General features: G+C 42.2%; 1 protein-coding gene across 1 annotated transcript in view; it reads right to left on the bottom strand.

Annotated features, from left to right (window-relative positions):
• The window catches only part of LOC105015577 (fibroblast growth factor receptor-like 1), a 32,721-nt gene extending 15,254 nt beyond the window's left edge, over positions 1 to 17,467 (bottom strand). Inside the window, exons 1-2 of the mRNA XM_010878843.3 lie at positions 17,173 to 17,467; positions 16,041 to 16,136 (exon numbers count right to left, since the gene is read on the bottom strand). Of these exons, the coding sequence (XP_010877145.2) occupies positions 16,041 to 16,125 (85 nt within the window). The 5' untranslated portion in view covers positions 16,126 to 16,136; positions 17,173 to 17,467. The remainder of the gene's footprint in view (positions 1 to 16,040; positions 16,137 to 17,172) is intronic.
• Between the last annotated feature and the right edge of the window lie 3,103 nt (positions 17,468 to 20,570).

Genomic DNA, 20,570 nt, shown 5'->3' with positions numbered 1-20,570 from the left:
CAATTGCTAGTTCTTACAACTATAGTAATATCCCCACTCACAGTGCACAGGCTTGGCCGTCCTCTCGGGCTTTCCTGTCCAGCAGCATGCACAGGAAATTGTAAGTGTCACTGTTGACGTCTGCGGGGGAAAAGTGACCACAGTCCTTTTGGGTTTTGTCAGCCGGCCCATATCTCACCCCTCTGCTACCAGGAGCAGAACAGAAGAGCTTAGTGTTCAGTCGTCCTCGGCAGACGACCTGTTCAGAACCGCGGAGCGTCTCAGCACACGGAGGAAATACCCGACCTGCCTCAATCCCACTGCTGCACTAACTCATAAAACCAAGGAGCGTTTATATAATCGAATCAACTGCTTTCAATGTGCCGTGACAAAATTAAATAGAACAACTAATTCATTTCTTTAAACTGGCCGAGGTCTATACAAACTGTGAACATGCAACATTGCAACATTAGCAGACAAAAGCCTCGTGTTCAAATTCTTCCAACCCAGATTCACTTCTTTATCATGGACTAAAACACAAATGATTTTAATGAGACATTTTATTTTCTAAGAGAGTATTGTTATTATATTATATAAGAGTAAGGCCAAAATATTTTGTAAGTGCCATAACAGAACTTTCAGCACTCAAGAAGAATATTTCATTGCAACAAATAAAAACAGCTCTTTGGTTTTGGGCTTAATAAACTAGGAGAGGAACTGGCAGTCACACCAAGTGAGTGGAATGTGCAACAAATGATTTTTTCCCCTCAGTCGCTCCTCTTAAAAAGTCTTTTGATGTGCTTAGAAAAACAAGACGTGAAGAGGTGTTTAAAGTCAAGGCCACCATCTGAATAACGTAATATGTGTTTGTGCTGTATGCATGACCACTATTCACTCCACAACAGAAACACTCCTCCATTTCTAGGAAAGGATCTCTTAACCTTGAATCTGAAATTAAGCCTTAGATGAAATGCTTACACAATGCTTGCCCTCCCTGTGAAGTTAATACTGAGCAGGTCCATTACACTGGTATGCTGTCAGTTTGGAACTTTGTTACACACTTTGATACAATTAGTTATTTAACATGTCCTATCACACACCACTTTAATCATCCAAAAGAAAGTAATTTGAGATCAGTGGAGGAACTCTGTTACTAAACAGTGGGATGAAATGTGGAACTCTGGACGGCTTATTCAAGTGTTCACACAATTGGTTTGCATTATTAGCATCCCTGGGAACGGAAAGCGATACACATGAACGCATACATGGGCTTTGCCATGTTGAAGGGCCTTATTTTAGTTTAGCTTTTGTATGTGAATGGAATCTTTCATAGTGCAGGAAGAGGAGGAGGTTTGCCGACTCACAGAATTAGATTTGTTTTTCTTTGCTCAATTTGGTGATAGATTATTTTAAGGCACATTCAACAAGAGGCATTCTTGTGATTGAGCCTAAATATATCTCTGGTTTCATGGATCACTTTCAGAGGGTTAAGAGATGGTTGATTCAACATGGGGACAGAGCTGGAGAAAGAAAAAGAACAGATTAAGAAAACGAGGAAGAAAGAAAGGGGAACACAAGCAGAATGTAGCACGCTGCCAGGCTTCAGTGATGATCAGATGTGCTGGCAACTCAGTTTAAATTTTATTCCTCAAAACACCTGTGGATTTGTAATGATGTGTTGGCCTACACACATATTTTCCTATATACGAATGCTTTGGTCTTTCTAGTCATCGCAAACAGGTCAATAAAGGATTGGCTCCTCTGCTGACAGACATTTCAAGCGAGAACACCTGGGTCTCTAGAAACCGCAGTGATGCATACAGGATGAGGCATATAGCACAGTCAATAATACAGGTCTTATTGTGCCATACTAACTCATCCACTTAAAACAGCAACTCACCAGTAAACCTACAGTGGCTTCGGAAAGTATGAACATCCATTATCTTTGTCCACATTCGTATTTAATCATTTAAAAATTTCTGCAACTACTTTGAACATGAAATATCTTATTTACATAAATATTGAGACTCTTTATTTACTACCTTGTTGAAACACTTTTTCAGTCTTCTTGGGTATGTCTCTGCTAGCTTTGCACACCTGGACACATTTTCCCATTCTTCCTTGTAGAGCCTCTCAATCTCTGTCAGACTGGATGTGGAGCGTCTGTGAACTGCAACCTTTGGGTCTCCCCACATATGTTAATCAGGGTTGAAGTCTGGACTTTGGCTGGGCCACTCAGAGATTTGCAGACTTGTCCCAAAGTCACTCCAGCGATGTCTTGGCTGTATTCTTCAGGTTGTTGTCATGCTGAAAGATCAATCTTAACCCCAGTCTGTGGACTTGTGTGCTCTGGATCAGGGTTTCTTCAAGAACCTCTCTGTACTTTGTTCTTTTCATTCTTCCCTCAGCCCTGACCAATCTGGTATTAGACAGTTGATGGTTGTGTTACCTTGAATATTTTTCTGCTTGCTCTCAGAGTCATTCAGGTGGCATGTCATGTGTGTGCCTTTCTAAATCATGTTTTAGAGACATCTCAAGGATGATCAAACGACATCTCAGCTCACCTTGGTGTCTCATGGCAAGTCTCATGGCGGGTCTGAATGCTAATGTACATGAGTTGTTTCAGCTTTTCATTTCCAATAAATAGGCACAAATGTCTAAAAGAATGTCTTTCCTTTGTCATTATGGAGTATTGTGTGTAAATTATGTATTTAATAATTTGTAAATACATTGTCGTACACAAAACAATGTGGAAAAAGTGAATTGATCTGAAAATGTTCTGATGGCAATGAATGTCTTCTGTCTCACAGTCTAATGAAACTCCATGAGTAGCCAACAGAAATGTGCATAACCAATATTTAGCAATACCTTAAAGTCTAGCAAGGCTTTTTTTCTCTAAAAAGTCCTAAATTCAACTATTAGAAATGATCAAACCACTCTTATTTTGGACCAGTTCACCTCCTAGTCTCACCGGTGACTGGGACGTCTTCCACCACCTCAGAACTACATGTCTTGTTTCTTAGTGAAGCGTACCAGTCTCCAGACAGCGGCAGATATACACATTCATTAACTCCCCAGCAGCATTAGTTAAGAAATGAATGTTTAATAGAACACGTTTGTATATAAACCAAACTATACCGAAGGCAAGAAGAAAACCAATGGGATACCATGTTACACACAGCATGTTCAAGCCGGCCAAAACAGGAGGAGAAAGTACGAAAATACATGAAAGCGAGGAACGAAACCCAGGACCGGTGACTCTACTTGAGATTGGAAAAGCTGTGTAGAGGGGAAAGTTGAGGCCTTCACTATGGCGTGGGGAGTGTGTGAAAGACCAGAGCTTCTGTTGTGTGACCACTGCTGCAGCCAGGCTATACATTTCACAAGCACAGATAAAAATCACTCGGAGAAAGAGTCACACTGGTGACCCAACAATAGAGGCCAGGTGATGGGGGGTTGAAAAGGGAGGACAGAGGGGGAGACACAGGGAGACAGACAGCAGTGGGGCAGCGGAGGGGAAAGAATGCCGTCTTTTCTTACCACCCCAGACGTCTTGCCCAACAATGTCACCTCATCGGGTAATCAATACCTTTTATTTCCCCCCTCTGCCTTTCCCAATCAATAGATAAGAGCAGGGTGAGACCAGAGCAACCCGGGGGGTGGGGGCACTGGGGCGACAATGAGGCTTTCTTCGGCACCATCTGATGTGGGCTGAATAGCAACGGCTTCAGTGGTGGGAATGACAGGAAAGTACCAGCTATTGGGTGACATGGGACTATGTACAGAGAGAGAGAGAAAGAGAGGGAGAAAGATAGAGAGAGGGAGCGAGAGAGATGGTAGGGCAGTGAAAGAGAAAGATATAGGAAGAATGAGATCCTGTCAAAATATGTGAGGGAACTGAAATATACCTGTCACTTGACAACTGTGAGGAAGCAGGTTCTGACAGCATTAGATCTGCATCTGCTTTCCCTCATCACAGCCCCATGCAGAACAATGGGCTCCTGCAGGCTCCATCAAACGAACAGGAAGAACGTTCAGAACTACTCCAGCGTTGTAAAGCTTCTAGAAACATCTCCATCACGCGGGGTACCTCTAACGGGCCCTACTGTGGAGCCTTTGAACTCTGAGCTGTTATGTCTCATTAAGCTTGACTTTTCTTCTCCCAGCCACAGCTGCTAAAGAAGGAAGATAGAGGGCGTGTGTATGTATGCTGTGATGTTCCGTAACAACCACAGGGCCACATATCCACTGTATCACACCGCATCACACCGTATCATACTGCTTCATATCGCATCATACCGCATCACACCGCATCACACCGCATCACAACGCATCACACCGCATCACACCGCATCACACCGCATCACACCGCATCACACCGTATCATACTGCATCATACCGCATCACAACGTATCACACCGCTTCACACAGCATCACACCGTATCACAGCATATCACACCGCTTCACACCGTATCACACTGTATCACACCACATCACACCGTATCACACCGCATCACACCACATCATACTGTATCACACCACATCATACTGTATCACACCATATCACACCGCATCACACCATATCACACTGTATCACACCACTTCACAACGTATCACACTGTATCACACCACATCATACTGTATCACACCGCATCACACTGTATCACACCGCATCACACCACATCATACTGTATCACACCACATCACACCGTATCACACCGCATCACACCACATCACACCGTATCACACCACATCACACCACATCATACTGTATCACACCACATCATACTGTATCACACCATTTCACACCGCATCACACCACATCACACCGTATCACACCGCATCACACCACATCACACCGTATCACACCGCATCACACCGCATCACACCGCATCACACCACATCACACCACATCATACTGTATCACACCACATCATACTGTATCACACCGTATCACACCGCATCACACCACATCACACCGTATCACACCGTATCACACCACATCACACCACATCATACTGTATCACACCACATCCCACCACATCACACCGTTTCACAATGTATCACACCACATCACACCGTATCACACCGCATCACACTGTATTAGTGGGACAGGGCCCAATCCTGCCTGTTGGGCCCTGTCCGGGTCCTCCCCTGGGTAGAGCCACAGTGTCGCCGGACCCCCCCGTCTCAATATTGTGCTGGGGGATTGGGTCAGTTCTCCTTCCCCACTAAGTTCTCCTTCTCCACTATAAATCGTTGTTGATATGAGGAATGCATTTTCTGAACTTTCCCAGTCTCCTCCCGTTTAAAACTTTAGGAGGACATGAGGTCCTGGTCCACACCTGCGGAGTACCTGGTTTGGGGGGCCCGTTGCTCTCCCTGTCCTTGTCCATCTGGTCATTCTGACCTAGTCTAAATTTAAATAGACTCTGGATTTAGCCCACATGCATTTATTAATTATTCCAATTGGACTCTTAATATCTCACCCGGCACAGCCAGAAGAGGACTGGTCACCCCTCTGAGCCTGGGTCTTCTCTAGGTTTCTTCCTAAAATTCAGCCTTCTTTGGGAGTTTTTCCTAGCCACTGAAATTCAACACTACTGTTGTTTGTTGTTTGTTGTTTTAAGGCCGAGTGTTTCTGTAAAAGCACTTTGTGACAACTGTTGTAAAAAGGGCTTTATAAATAAATGTGATTGATTGATTGATATTACACCGTATCACACCGCATCACACAACACCATATCACACCACATCATCCACTATCACACCACATTATCCACTATCACACCACATCATCCACTATCACACCACATCATCCACTATCACACCATATCACACCACATTATCCACTATCACACCACATCATCCACTATCACACCATATCATCCACTATCACAACACATCATCCACTATCACACCATATCACACCACATCACACAATATAATCCACTATCATAACATATCACACCATATCACAACATTTAACACAATATCACACCATATAATCCACTATTACATCACATGACACCATATCATCCACTATCATAACATATCACACCACATCATCCACTATCACACCATTGCATCCACTGTAACATTCCGTTTAAATATGCTACTGATGAGGATTTTTTTTTATCCCAAACAAATTGTGCTGTAGATCTTAACTATTTCAGAAAGCTTGTACTGAGTGCAATGCCAGGGCCTGGTCTGTCACAGGGTGTTCCTCACAGCTTAATCTCACTCCATTAGTGCAAGGCAGGGTGCTCACACAAGAGCAGAAAGCGTGCTTAGGGGCGCATATGGGGAGGGAGGGCAGAAGGGATGGGGCAAGAGGGGTAAAGTTAGAAAGTGGGTGGCTGAGGGAGTTACAGAGTTGGAGTTAAAACGGGAGGAAGAGGAAGGAAGCTAAAGTTAGAGAGAGTACTACGGTGGGGGTTAAAGAGAGAGACATGTTCAGGGAGAGAGAGACATGTTCAGGGAGAGAGAGACATGTTCAGGGAGAGAGGGACAGGTTCAGGGAGAGAGGGACAGGTTGAGAGTGGCAAGAGAGCACAGCCTACAATGGCAGTGAGGCCTCCTTTAACAAAACGTGTAGAGGAGAGTTACAGAGAGTGAGGGGATTAGGAGGACCCAGGCGGCAGCGACCAGGAATCTCAGCAATCTCACACCCCGCTCCCTACCCTCCCCTGGCCTTGGCTCAACCACTCGGGCACACGACACAATAAAACAGGACAACATCTCGCTCTTATCTCTCTTCCTCTGAGCGCGTGGGGGAACACTAGAGGGCATTTGTGCACCTGTTTATTGCTATCCTTATCATATGATTGGAGAGAAGCAAAACAGAATTAAAGTGGACACACACTGGGAGGTTAGGAAGCAATATAGTAATTCATTTGCACGTCCATCTGTCTAGCTCACATACCACAGTGGGTTAAAGATTAAACTCCTCACTAGATTAGGTTTTAACCAATACAACTTTCTCCTTGGAAGTCAGTCTAACAACATAACCTGGCAGGCTGTTTTACTGCCTGCTCTCTTCGCTTCACTTGCTCCTCCGCTTTTCTAAGTCTGCTGCATTCCAGCATGGTTCTCAAGAACGGCCATCATTATTCAATCGTCTGTCCACTGAAGGATTAGGTCAACATTTTCCTAATCTATGAACAAATCACACATCCCAAGACCCATATAGAAATAAAGATCTCTAAACAGTATATACACTATATGCAGTATACTTATAAATATATATATATTGTGTATATATTGTGTATATATATATATATATATATATACACAGTATGAAGTACAAACACAAATACTTCCAGTACCAGTCAAAAATGGGGGAGAGAAACAGACAGAGGGAGATGTTGAAGGGGAAAAGAAACAGGCAGAGAGAGAGAGATGGACAGATAGAGAGAGATGGACAGATAGAGAGAGATGGACAGATAGAGAGAGGTGGTGAAAAGGAGAAGGATAGAGGGGATGGGGGAGTTAGACTGTACTGAAAGCCATGGGGCCTCTTTGACAACCAAGGAATACTGTCTGAAATCAATCTGTCATCGTAGAGCGGTTGCATCTGTCATTACCAGGAGGTACCCACTCTTTCAAGTAACAATTTGTTCACCACTTTACCAGTTAAGTCCTACCCAAAGAGGTCATTCCTCTCTATTCATCTGTCCACCAGTCTGTCTGTCTTTCTCTATCTATCTTTATTTGCTCTCTTCTCCTACATTCACCAACATCGCACATGGTCGTAAAGACCCCGTCAAATTGACCAGCAGAAATACATTTGTAAAGTGATCTTGTCATGAGAAAACAATCTTGTATACACCATGCAGATGTTACAGAAAAGACAAGTCAACTAATTTACAATTTATAGCCTAGAAGGAATCCACCAAAATATCCTTCAACCCCCCCCCCCCCACACACACACCCACCCCCTCCACTCCAAGTGCATTATGGACCCAAAGCTGGGGCCAGAGCCCAAACTCACATCCCAGTGCATGAGGAAATCAAATCAGTTTCACTGCATGGTGTGGAATTCCAGTCTGTGACAGCAGTAGCCCCACCATAAAATATGACAGATCATTCTCTCATTCAGTTTTCCTCTCCCGTCCCCAAGTTTTCAAATCAAACATATTTTTCCACAGAATGTAAAACAGTCATCTATGGGTCCAAACCCTGTGTGGCAGCACATTAACTTAATTGACAGTCTTAACCATCTTCATTATCACCTCCAAAACCATCTTCATTATCACCTCTAAAACCATCTTCACTAACAACTCCACAACCATCTTCATTATCACCTCCACAACCATCTTATAATTACCTCCACAACCATCTTCATTATCACCTCTAAAACCATCTTCATTATCACCTCTAAAACCATCTTCATTATCACCTCTAAAACCATCTTCACTAACAACTCCACAACCATCTTAATTATCACCTCCACAACCATCTTCATTATCACCTCCACAACCATCTTCATTATCACCTCTAAAACCATCTTCATTATCACCTCCACAACCATCTTATTATTTCCTCCACAACCGTTTTCATTATCACCACCACAACCATCTTCATTATAACCACCACAACCAATCTTCATTATCACCTCCACAACCAATCTTCATTATCACCAACACAACCACATTCATTAGCACCTCCACAACCATCTTCATTAGCACCTCCACAACCATCTTCATTATAACCACCACAACCAATCTTCATTATCACCACCACAACCACCTTCATTATAACCACCACAACCATCTTCATTATCACCTCCACAACCATTTACATTATCACCACCACAACCATCTTCATTATCACCTCCACAACCAATCTTCATTTTCACCTCCACAAGCGACTTACTATCACTATGTTGGCCCACAGAGACTGCAGAGGACACCCTTCACACTGTCCACTTGCAGTCTTATGGAGAATACCTTTATTACTCCTGCCCACAACACTCTGTAGGGTACTACTCTGCACCAGGAGCTTCGGGGCCACAAACATCCCTGCATCTGCCATACGGACTACAGGAAGCATGTTTTGCACACCTTGAACAAGGTATACAGTTTGGGGCATTGTGGAGCTGTAGTACAGATCCTTTGGTCATGGGAGCCCTCACTGATGGATTGCAGTGGAGGACGTGCCATGTGGAGTACCGGTTGCAACTGTGACTTCAGCGTGTGAACATTCTACTGCACCGTTGTTGGGGTCAGCTACAACTGAGACTGGGCCAGGGATACGTCTTGTCAAACTGACCAGCTTGTCATTGGGAGTCTTCTACAGACACTGAGACCACACTAGACGTCATTCCAGATTCCCAGTGCCTGTGAGTCTACAGGTACAAATTACCTGTCCAATGCCCAGTGACCTCTGCTCTCTGACCACTGATAGAATGGTAGGCAGGTTGCTAGGGCCCAGACATCTGCCCATTCTTTTAACTGCAGGACAACAACCTTCTGGTAGCCACAGAGACAACAACAAGCTCATATCTGTGCTGGGCAAAAGCTGGACTCAGTCATATACTGGCCTTGTACTGGTGTCCTTGGCCAAAACCCACCACCATCTTCACCGCTATTTCAACATTCTTCCCACATGTATCTATTCTTTGCCTTGTGTGTGGATAAAGTTCCCTGTGTGTTGAATATTGGACTGCCTTCTCCTATAACCGGTGGCATTGGAACAAATGTGAAAAAGCACAAAGAGCTCTCTTTTAGACAATGAAAATAAAGAATTTCAACCCAGTTACAGTAGTAGGCATTGTCACAAATTCTCCCACATCCAAATTCATTGTATGATATACTACAACGATATTCTCCCATTTACAAGGGCTGATAGACACAATGAATGTTATGTTTGGCAGGAGAAACACAAACAGAATAGAACTTAAATTAAATAAAAGTTTTTTCAAAGACAAACAATGAAAATACTGAGGGAAAAGGCAGAAAGCCATGAGTCCCATTGATGCCCATTAGAGGCAAGGGGGTAGAGGGGAATGTTGATCAGAGCAGGGGGTATGATGGTAGCTGCGAAGGCTGTAGAGGCCTCATTCAGCCCTCGTTATCCCAGCCATCCCTTGGCTTGGCTTTCTTTGGACCCAGCCAGGCAGTGCTGTTGCCACCATAACTTTCAATCAACCTTTTAACTGCAGAACAAAACGTGTGGAAGGGAAGGCGGGGGGGGGGTTGGGGGGGGGTTCAGTTTGTACCTCTGAGAGGAAATAAGAAGAACATTTGCAACAGATACAGTATGTCTGGGATTTGAAATTCTGATAACCGATGATGGAAGAAAAGAAAACAACCACTAAGGCAGGTTACGGCAAGCTCAACATACACGATGAGCAAGATAATCCCCTTATACTATTGCACAATGTAAACTTGACTAAAAGAGGGAGACAGAGGCATGTAAAAGGGAGAGAGATGTCTGACATCTGCCTTGAGCACAGCTGTACAGAGCCCAGGCCCGAGAATGAATCCACATGCTTACATCTACAGAAAAACAAGCCTGACTGTCCCCTGTTGAGGGGTGAGAAGAGTGGGCTTCAGATTCTCAAATGTTCATTTGTTAAGTGACTGAGAGAACAGCTGTGAAACATAGTGGGTGAGGGGGTCTGGGCTGTTCTCCTTCTCGAAAGAAAAGAGAAAATAGCGGGGAGAACAGGGGAGGAGGGGAGAGGGAGGTGCAGGGAGGGGGCAGAGCGGCTCAGAGAGAAGAGGTTGTGCAAGATAAACACTCCCCGCTGCGTAGCTGAAATGTTATTGTAAGGTCACTTGTAGTGGTCCAACAGAGCGGCCCCATGCTCCCTCCCGACTGCTTCGGCCCGTCTCTTTGTCCAATGGTGTAACACAGAAGCCTTGACCTCCAGCGCCACGGGGAAATGGTACGCAGATGGAGCTCGGACCTCTGATTGTATGTTATGGTGATAATAGGAAATTACATAAAAGCTTGGCAGAAGCTTTAATTCAGAGTGACTTACATTCATGTGCATATACGTTGCACATGTGGGTGGCCCCGGGAGTCGAACCCAGGTATTATGAGCGCCACACACTACCAACTGAGCTATAAAGGACCACAAACGTTTGATTAACATTTGAATGATGACATGTCAATCAGCCAAGCCTGCTGGGCCATCATAAAGGATTCAATGTGATCCTTTTGGGTTTAGTCGGGCTCCTTGAATAAGGGTCTGTCTATCAGGCCATTTATACTCAGAGGGACAGAAAGTGTGGCCTGAAACACAATGACCTGGAGTAAACTGGCCAAACAAAGGCATGATCTCTCTGGGCCTGTATAGACAAACCCTCAAATGACTGACAGATTTATAAACAATCCCATTAAAACATTATTCTCCACATTAACATACAGCTGAGAATGACGACGGTGAATGAGACTAGACAATATTTAAAGAGTTGAGATTCCAACAGAATGTCAATTTGGGTTCCCATTAGACTCAGTCAAATCAAGCTGTGTTGCTCACACAGATTATAGCTCACTAAAGTAAACAGCAATTGACCTCCATTATCGCTACTTATCACAGCTTCCTTCGTCGACACATACAGCCCTTTCCTTTTGTCCCCCCTCTCTTTGGGGTGAAGTCTGACACGTTCCTCTTCCAGGTCACTGGGGAGACTTCCTGTCCTTTCCAGAAATTTGAAAGGAGCAGCTGCTTGTGGTTGTAGTAATGATAGATGCCACTGTATTTGTTATTCTAGTAATTGTAGTTGCAGCAGCAGCAATGACAGTGGTCTGTTCTAGAATAAGCTACAGTATTAGTGGTGGAACTTTTGGAGAGGCAATACGAGGCTTTGTAAATGTCCAAATTGGCATATGCTCCTTGCTCATCAGAACCTCTCACACAGCAATTGCGGCAATGTGCTTCATAAAACACACACATACACATATGCACAAAACCGTAGCTCTTTCTCGTAACTTCTTCTCACGCACCTCTTAATCGCAGCCCCTCAGAAAAACTAGTCCCTGGTTTGGAGTACACTAATAGATGGCAAATAACCCCAGTCTACAGGGATGAAGAGTGTTTAAAATTAATTACTGCTGCCATGTCCGACTGGGGGGACCAGTGCAAGTAATAATCCACCCATTGTTCTCAGCAAATGGACCCAGACTCACTAAAGAGGGGCTATTGGGGAGCTGAGAGAGGGTGGGTGGGAGGAAAGGTCAGCTCCATGCCTTGTTTTAACGACAGCACATTAACTTAATTCACTTCCTCCGGCTTTACACTGGTAATAAATGGGAGGAAATGCAAAGAGAGGGACTGGGAGAAGAAGGGAGATGTGTAAGGGGGAAGGCAAGCGAGTGGTGCTTGTTATTTGGTCATGATTTGGCTTGAGGAAGCATAGCAGCCTGCAGAGTTCAGAGGTGTCATGTCAATTGGTCAGACAGCAGTTGGGTGGGTCTTTGGGTGTTTTGGTCAGACAGCAGTTGAGTGGGTCTGTGGGTGTTTTGATCAGACAGCAGTTGGGTGGGTCTTTGGGTGTTTTGGTCAGACAGCAGTTGGGTGGGTCTGTGGGTGTTTTGGTCAGACAGCAGTTGGGTGGGTCTGTGGGTGTTTTGGTCAGACAGCAGTTGGGTGGGTCTGTGGGTGTTTTGGTCAGACCGCAGTTGGGTGAGTCTGTGGGTGTTTTGGTCAGACCGCAGTTGGGTGGGTCTGTGGGTGTTTTGGTCAGACAGCAGTTGGGTGGGTCTGTGGGTGTTTTGGTCAGACCGCAGTTGGGTGGGTCTGTGGGTGTTTTGGTCAGACCGCAGTTGGGTGGGTCTGTGGGTGTTTTGGTCAGACAGCAGTTGGGTGGGTCTGTGGGAGTTTTGGTCAGACAGCAGTTGGGTGGGTCTGTGGGTGTTTTGGTCAGACAGCAGTTGGGTGGGTCTGTGGGTGTTTTGGTCAGACAGCAGTTGCGTGGGTCTGCGGGTGTTTTGAGGGGCGGGTGTTATGATACATTTACAAGTTCTGGTGTTTTACTGGCAAGTGTGATAGTAAAATAACACCAATTCTATTTGTCATTCCTAAATCAAGTGTTTTTAGAGGTAGCTACACAGACACATGGCAAAGATTTTACAATACTGCCTGGACCTTCTCTCTCTCTCCTTCACTCACCCACGCTACCTCTCCTTTGTCCACTCTCCCTCTGTTTCTCCAGCTGGGCTCATGTGCCAGAACACCACTGTGTCATTACCTTCTGACTATTTGGGCCGTATTTAAAAAATAAGAGGACTTTGGGGTATTTGGTTACTGGGAAACTAGCCTCATTACGTTTAAAGGAAATGGAAAACTGTCTGGGAGCCAAATGGCCTTGTGATTTTAAAGGCCCTTGGCATACAATGTATCTCATAGTACCTTCTTGTTATAAAACCATGATGTAACTCTCCTATAAAATGTATATTTTCCAAAAGAAGTGCAGAGCTGTTTGTACCGTATGTTCTACAGCTCTCCCGATTGTTAAGGAGGTGTAGATTAGTGAACATGTGTCTGATGTTAAAAACGATTATGTCAGGCTAATATTCCACGTGTGACACCATACTAAAGGCTGACTGCCATCAGGATGTGTGCGTTTGATAGTGAGTGCTTGTAAGTACATTCCCTGTTAGAGGCAGGTATGTGTGTGCGCAAATGTGGGGTTGTGTATATGAGTGTGCATGTTCTTGTGTGTGTGTGTGTGTTTGTGTGCGGGTGTGTGTAGTGGGAGGGTGTCACAGGCTGCTGGTAAATACTAGAGGCACCTTGTATCCTCTGACTGTCACAGAGCAGGCCTGCAAAACACACAGCAGGTCAATATGTCCTAGCTGCCACATTCCACAGTTACTACGTTCAGTGGTCCCCAGTCCTGTCACCACATTAGGAGCTCTGCTGGGACACATCACTGAGCACCTCCTACAGCTGCCGGGGGGAAGGGTGGGGGGCTGGGGGGATCAGTCCTGAGGACGTTTCAGGAACCACAGCGCAAGGGAGGAAGACTGGCTGTCGAGGGGTGGACACACAATCAGCTGGAGAGTGGTGACTGATAGCAGCATGCTCCTTAACCCTTTCAGTTCTTTAAGTGGGGCAACGCTCCATACTAATACATCATAACTCAAAAAGGCTGTCTCCGGTATTATTTAACTTGCATTTATCATTAGCGTGACCATAGCTTTACCTGTATAAGCATATATACCCGTATAAGTTGTGCATTTCGAAACCCTTTTACTTTATACATGAGATTAAACAGTGAAGTTGTTAGACTGGAATCCCAGTGTGTCATAACTGAGAGCTTGCTGTCACATCATTCCTTACATGGAATCGTCCAGTAGTCTATGGGCACTTTTCTATCCACATCTGGGCCATTCATATGATTATTCAAATAAGAATATATAAGCTGAATACATGACTTCATTAAATTAACTAAATTATATCGTTTAGAACCGAAATTAAAAATTTGAATGTGGAAAATGCAGGGATATTCGTCAGGAAGAAACGTTAAACATCTGTTTCTTGGTCTGTTTATCAACATTACATATTTTTCTTTGTTGGATATAAAATGACATTCAAGAAAGCAAGTATGAAAAACTGACTATATTCCTCCGTGCAGGCCACCACACATGGAGCCTCTCTGCAAATGAAATGTCTATTTTTTCCTTCTGCAATCTGTTTCCCCTATTGGAGAAAATCTGTACATCTGTAAACAGACATAATTGCCACTCTAATCTTATTTAGTCTCCACGTCTTGTTTACTTTTTCGTTAGCCACGTTGTGCAGGCTCGTCTGTCCTGGTCTGAATAGAGCATTGTCTCCAAGCCCACAGATGTAATCTGGCCGCGACAAACACAGTGGCCCCCACTGCCCCCACCTGGTCCATATTGTAATGCCCTGTTAGCCACATGCAGGTAGCACTTTTCACATGCCACTTCCATTTGCTGCCATATTGAGTTTGAGAATAAGAAGAGAGGCATAGAACAGGATGTCTGGTTTCCCGCTGCAAGAGGCTGCAGAACACACTAGAAGTCTGTGTGAATGCTTCAAAGCTGCCAATTTCAAAACGGATTTATTAAAGCAATAAGGGGCTGTTTTATTTGAACAACATAACACAGCTAAGGGCTCATTTTATGTAGGATGCAACGACTGAATGAATACATGCCTGAATACAGCACTTAGGCGTGGTTTAATATAAACTATAACATTGCATGTGCCTTATTGTTTATTACAAATCGAGTTACCTTTGTAATAAGAACAGTAAATAGTATTTCTTTGTTATAGCCATGGTATATGGTCTCACATACTATGGCTTTCAGCCAATCAGCATTTATGTTTCAAAAAAGATGGTTCATAATTAACTTAAAAAGATTAATATACTATCAATGTATTATTATTTCTCATGATTTATGTTGTATAATATGGACCTCAGGAAGAGTAGCTGCTGTCTCAACTAAAGCTAATCCAAATGAACACAAACAAACAAACGAACAAATACACTTTCCAACTCTACTGAGACGTTGTTGATACTTTCAGCCATTACTGACAAAGCATATTGTGGAAACCCTACACATAATGTACTATACATTCTGCATCAACATGTTCAATCAATGCATGCAGTTATCTGACCATGAAGCAAATCTCACCATGCTGTTCATGGTTACACACACACACACAAAGATACAGTCCGGCCCTTTGGCCAACCTCGGGAAAGTTGGACTCTACACTGACTTGTGTTCTTTCACCCTGAGAAGCTGATGGATGTGTTTGTTTGGCTAAGCTTTGGTGAATGCAAACACATACACAGACACACACACAGACGACTAAAAAGATCACACACCCCTTTCTCTCTATTTACTTAATGGTTTTGTTGACATTTTTGTAAAAACCTTTTCCCTATTACTTATCAGTGTGAATCAGCAGGAGCTGAGATTTTCCCCATTGAAACAAAAAGCTGCAGAAGTCAACCAAGCTATTGATGAACAAATGTACCTGCTAAGAATTCCCTAAAACAAGCAGACACTGTCAGCAAGACAGCAGAGGAAGTAGAAGTAAAATATAAATTAAATATAGACAGCCTGTTACTCACCTCTTGCACAGTCGGAAAACAAAATGGCCTCAAAGATGAGCAGCATGATTTTGAGGACACCCATCCTGACAGAAGACAACTTCATGTTCCCCAAATCTAAAAAACATATGGTGAAAGAAAAAATGTCAACACATCCATCCACAGTGGCCTTCCATCCACAGAGAAAGCAGTAAGATGATAATGGAAAATCTTTATGCTTAAATGTCAATCTGTCCTCCAAGTTAGACACAGCTGTGGGATGGCTTTCGTGTTTTTCCATAGTATTACTAAAATGCACGGGAGTTCATCTTATGAATGAAAATACATAGTTATAGACAATTCATCTCAGCGGTAAATATCGTGGAGTTTCAATTGTACTACACTCACAGACTGCCTGGTATGTCAACAAAATTCTAAAATTGTAGTTTTTTTTTTTTACAAAACGTTCCTTTCATAAATTAAGTTGAAATTGTGCAGCAATATTTAACTAAGGGCCTCAAATACTGACCACGTAAAATTCAATAAATTAGTTTCGCTAGTAAAGTGCCAAAATACAGCATTTTGATCCTGTGTCACTTCCCTGAGGATTAAATAGGTTACAAACATTTTAGTTTTTCAAAATTTTTTAAATCTTGCATTGAACTGTCACCTTTGGCACAGAACAACCTTCTCTTCCCTGTTGGGGTAATCATGGGATATTGATGACAACGTAGTTGCAATCAACCCTGTTTATTTCGGCACTTACAAAGCCTACTTTTAAATAACCTCTAGAGAAAGGAACATTTATGAAAGTTAGCATTTTCTTTTTTACAGAATCTTAAAATAAGGTAAAACATATTTTCCTAACGAAGTTACACTTCCCAAAAGGCACCAATTTGGTGGAAAATTATATTTATTGATCCCAACTTACTACACAAATTGAAACAAATTATAATACGAATAACTATTTCTTATGCTATTCCATAACGCTTTAACATATTTCAATAATGCTACTTCTAAAATACATTGATTACAATAAGTAGCCATATATCTGGCTTTTCTTATTTTATAAAAATAGGGTACCGAGCCTAAACTGCTGCAAACTGCAAAATCGTATGAAAATGTTATTTAATATTTTGTCCAGTAATGTTTCTTGTGATTCTGAGTAACGTACCTGTAGCTTCCAGTGAATGAAGTTAACCTCGTATCAGCCTCTTCATGGAAAACTGGTTACCCATTGTCATTGGAGTTATCGCAGTCTACATTTATATATTGACCTTAGCCAATTTTATCGACGGCTCTTTACCTCCACCATAGGAACGCTGGCTGACTGTAGTTAGGTCTATGACTTTTTTTTTATGCGTCCATCGATCACACAGACGGAGATCCATTTAAATGTTGCATGAACATATCGAGAAACTGGCATTATTAGATCGTGCAAGCCTGTATCCAATCGGTGTGTACAGATGTCTACTGCATCCACTAGTCTAATGCAGCGCAAAGTTGTCCATCCCAGCGGTCAATTTATGACCAATCACATACAAGGGCTGAGTAAATCTATGAATGTTAACTCTTTCTTTCTCACTATCACCATCCAATCGGAGTATTTTATTTACAGTAACCTATTTAAAACAAAAATACAGTGGCTGACAGAATAGGGGTTCGTGAGAAGCCTGTAACCATATTTAGGCTATATTTTACCTAAAAAAATCCTGACCTTGACCCTGGAGAAAAACATATCCTAACTCTGACCTTATCTGACCCCAACATTACAGAGTGGTCCCGTGTTTTCTCAGCAATGTAAGTCCAATATAACATTCAATGGATAACATTCAAAACGAGAAACCTTTCATTTTTAAAGGTGGGTTACCTCAATGTATGTCACAAACTTAAGCAACTATGTGTGTGCCAATGATAGATCAAAGTAAATTGGTGCTGCCACCCAGTGGAGTGAGACATAGCTCACCAAACAACAACACAAAAATGACATGCACAGTTATTCAAAGAGGGAAAAATCATTTAATTTTCATTTACATGACATTTATTCCTAAATAATAATATTTTCAAATGTTTCACATAGCTCTTATTTAAAATGTATCTAGGCTTTAAAAAATAAGAACAGGCTCTGAAGTAATAGGACATCCAGTCCTTGAATTAATGCATCATACAGAAAAAGTAGTAATAGCTTTATCGATTTACATAATTTCCTTTTGTTCTTTATAAAAGAAAAATTACATCATCTCTTAAGTGTCTTAATATATATATATATATATATATATATATTCCTCAATAAAAATACAACTTGGAGTGAGTGATCAACACAAGATGAAGCCTGAGAATTAGCTTCTAAGTCAGAGCAGATTTGATGTAACTTGTGTGGCACTGAAGCGAAGAAGGCCATGGTTGTTTGAGCCTATCACAATATGTCACATTTCCTCCATCCACATGAACTCTTATTCCCCTCGGCAACCCAATGGTGAAGCGTTCCCTGTACCTCAGAAAGGGGCAAGAATATCTGATGTCATAGTACAGGAAGCAGTTATTTCCTGGAAACAATAACACATTGTGCAGAGGTATTTAACCTTGGGCAGGATCTAACAAAATAAACAAAAAAATATTACACCTGTAACATATTTCACTACAGATCACCTTTTCTGGACCTACAGCAGCACTTGAATAAACAAGATGAGAATGGGAATTTACACCAATGACCTGTGAAGTGTAGTAGAAGAGGTTTGTCTCTTTTCTAGTGTGCTATCAGTGTAACCACTTGGAGAGTTTAAACATTAAGTTCCCCATGCAGTTTCTGTCATTTCATATTTAAATATTCACTATGTCTTATAAATCACTGTGTTTATTTAATAAAAATATATTTTTTCAGGTCAACTGCAGTATATACACACACACCATAAAATGTTCAAATAACACTAACATTTATCAAAATTATATGATAACCCTTTTAAGAGCCGTTTGAAAAAAATGAAAAAACACCTGGGATTTCACCTGACGGTTAGGACAAGATAAACTGTAATATTCCATAGCTCTAAGTGCCACTATTCAACTAACTTGCTTCTATTCAGAATGACTGGGAGGGAATGGTGGCAGCACATAAATATTGCAGTTACTGAAATATAGACTATCCAGTCAGCCAATCAGTTATTTGTAAAGAAAACTTGAATTGGTTTACTATTACCCACACAAACAGAATGAGCATTACAAATACAGCTCTGGGAAATACACACACACACACACATCCATAAAGTATATACTGACGCAAATTGGGCAGTCTTCCTTTTAAGTAAGAAGGCGGATGTCATGATGTAAATAAAGAAGCTGGACAGAACACATGGCAGCTTCTTGTGGGGAAATGCTTCCCAATATCATTACTGTGTACAGAAGACACCCTGCATAGATAATCATTTCCTTTCAACGTTGTCATTCGTAGTTTGAAGAGGAAAGTAATTTGGTTTGATCAGTGTTTGGTTTGGCAGCAGTTGCCCATTGCTGTTTGCCATGCCATGTATTTGTTTTCTAACTGAAACACATTGGTGGATGACTAACCCTGGGGAAAAAAAACTGTTATTTTATGTTTTAATAAAGGTTTTACATCATCCTGCACTCCCATAACTGGAAGGACTACAAATACACAGGGCAGCAAATACACAGGGTCCTGCAAAATAATTCAGACCTCTGACAACCTTTCTCATATCACTCCATTACTTTTTTTTTTGTCTGTTTGATATAGTTGTGAAATATTTAGTTGAGAACCCCCATTGTTGAAGGATAATTGGTAAGGCTGGGAAGGAAAATGCAGACCAAATAACATTCTGAAGAAGTTACAAAGTAAGGCAGAAGATTTTAGATTGTAACGTGGCTTTGCATGGGATCTTCAGAATATTTTAACACTGACCTGATTGGCTGATGAACAGTTTTCTAGAACAGTAAAACCAAAGCAAGCCAAAAGTTAGATCCCACCTGAACATTCTGAAATTTCAGGAATATCCTTTCAAACAGCTCTAAAACAAAAAGGGAAGTATCATAATTTTAACAACTTCAGAGCGTTATAGAAACCTTAGTGTGAAAATATAACACATACATACACTCCCTTTCAATATTTTGGGGTCACTTAGAAATCTCCTTGTTTTCCATGAAAACATACATTAAATTAGTTTGAATATGAAATATAGCAAAATGAATAGGAAATATAGTCAATGACAAGGTTAAAAATGATAAAATAATTATGCCCTTCAAACTTTGCTTCCATCAAAAAATCCCCCATTTGCAATTACAGCCTTGCAGGCCTTTGGCATTGTATTTGTCAATTTGTTGAGGTAATCTGAAGACACTTCGCCCCATGCTTCCTGAAGCACCTCCCACAAGTTAGATTGACTTGACGGGCACTTCTTACGTAACCATGTGGTCAAGCTGCTCCCACAACAGCTCAATAAGGTTGAAATCCGGTGATTGGGCTGGCCACTCCATTATAGACAGAATACCAGCTGACTGCTTCTTCCCTCAGTAGTTCTTCTATAGTTTGGAGATGTGCTTTGGATCATTGTCCTGGTGTAGGAG

The sequence above is a fragment of the Esox lucius genome, chromosome 15 (genome assembly GCF_011004845.1).
Source record: "Esox lucius isolate fEsoLuc1 chromosome 15, fEsoLuc1.pri, whole genome shotgun sequence".
Taxonomy (NCBI): Eukaryota; Metazoa; Chordata; class Actinopteri; order Esociformes; family Esocidae; genus Esox; species Esox lucius.
This window is presented reverse-complemented; position numbering and strand designations above follow the sequence as displayed.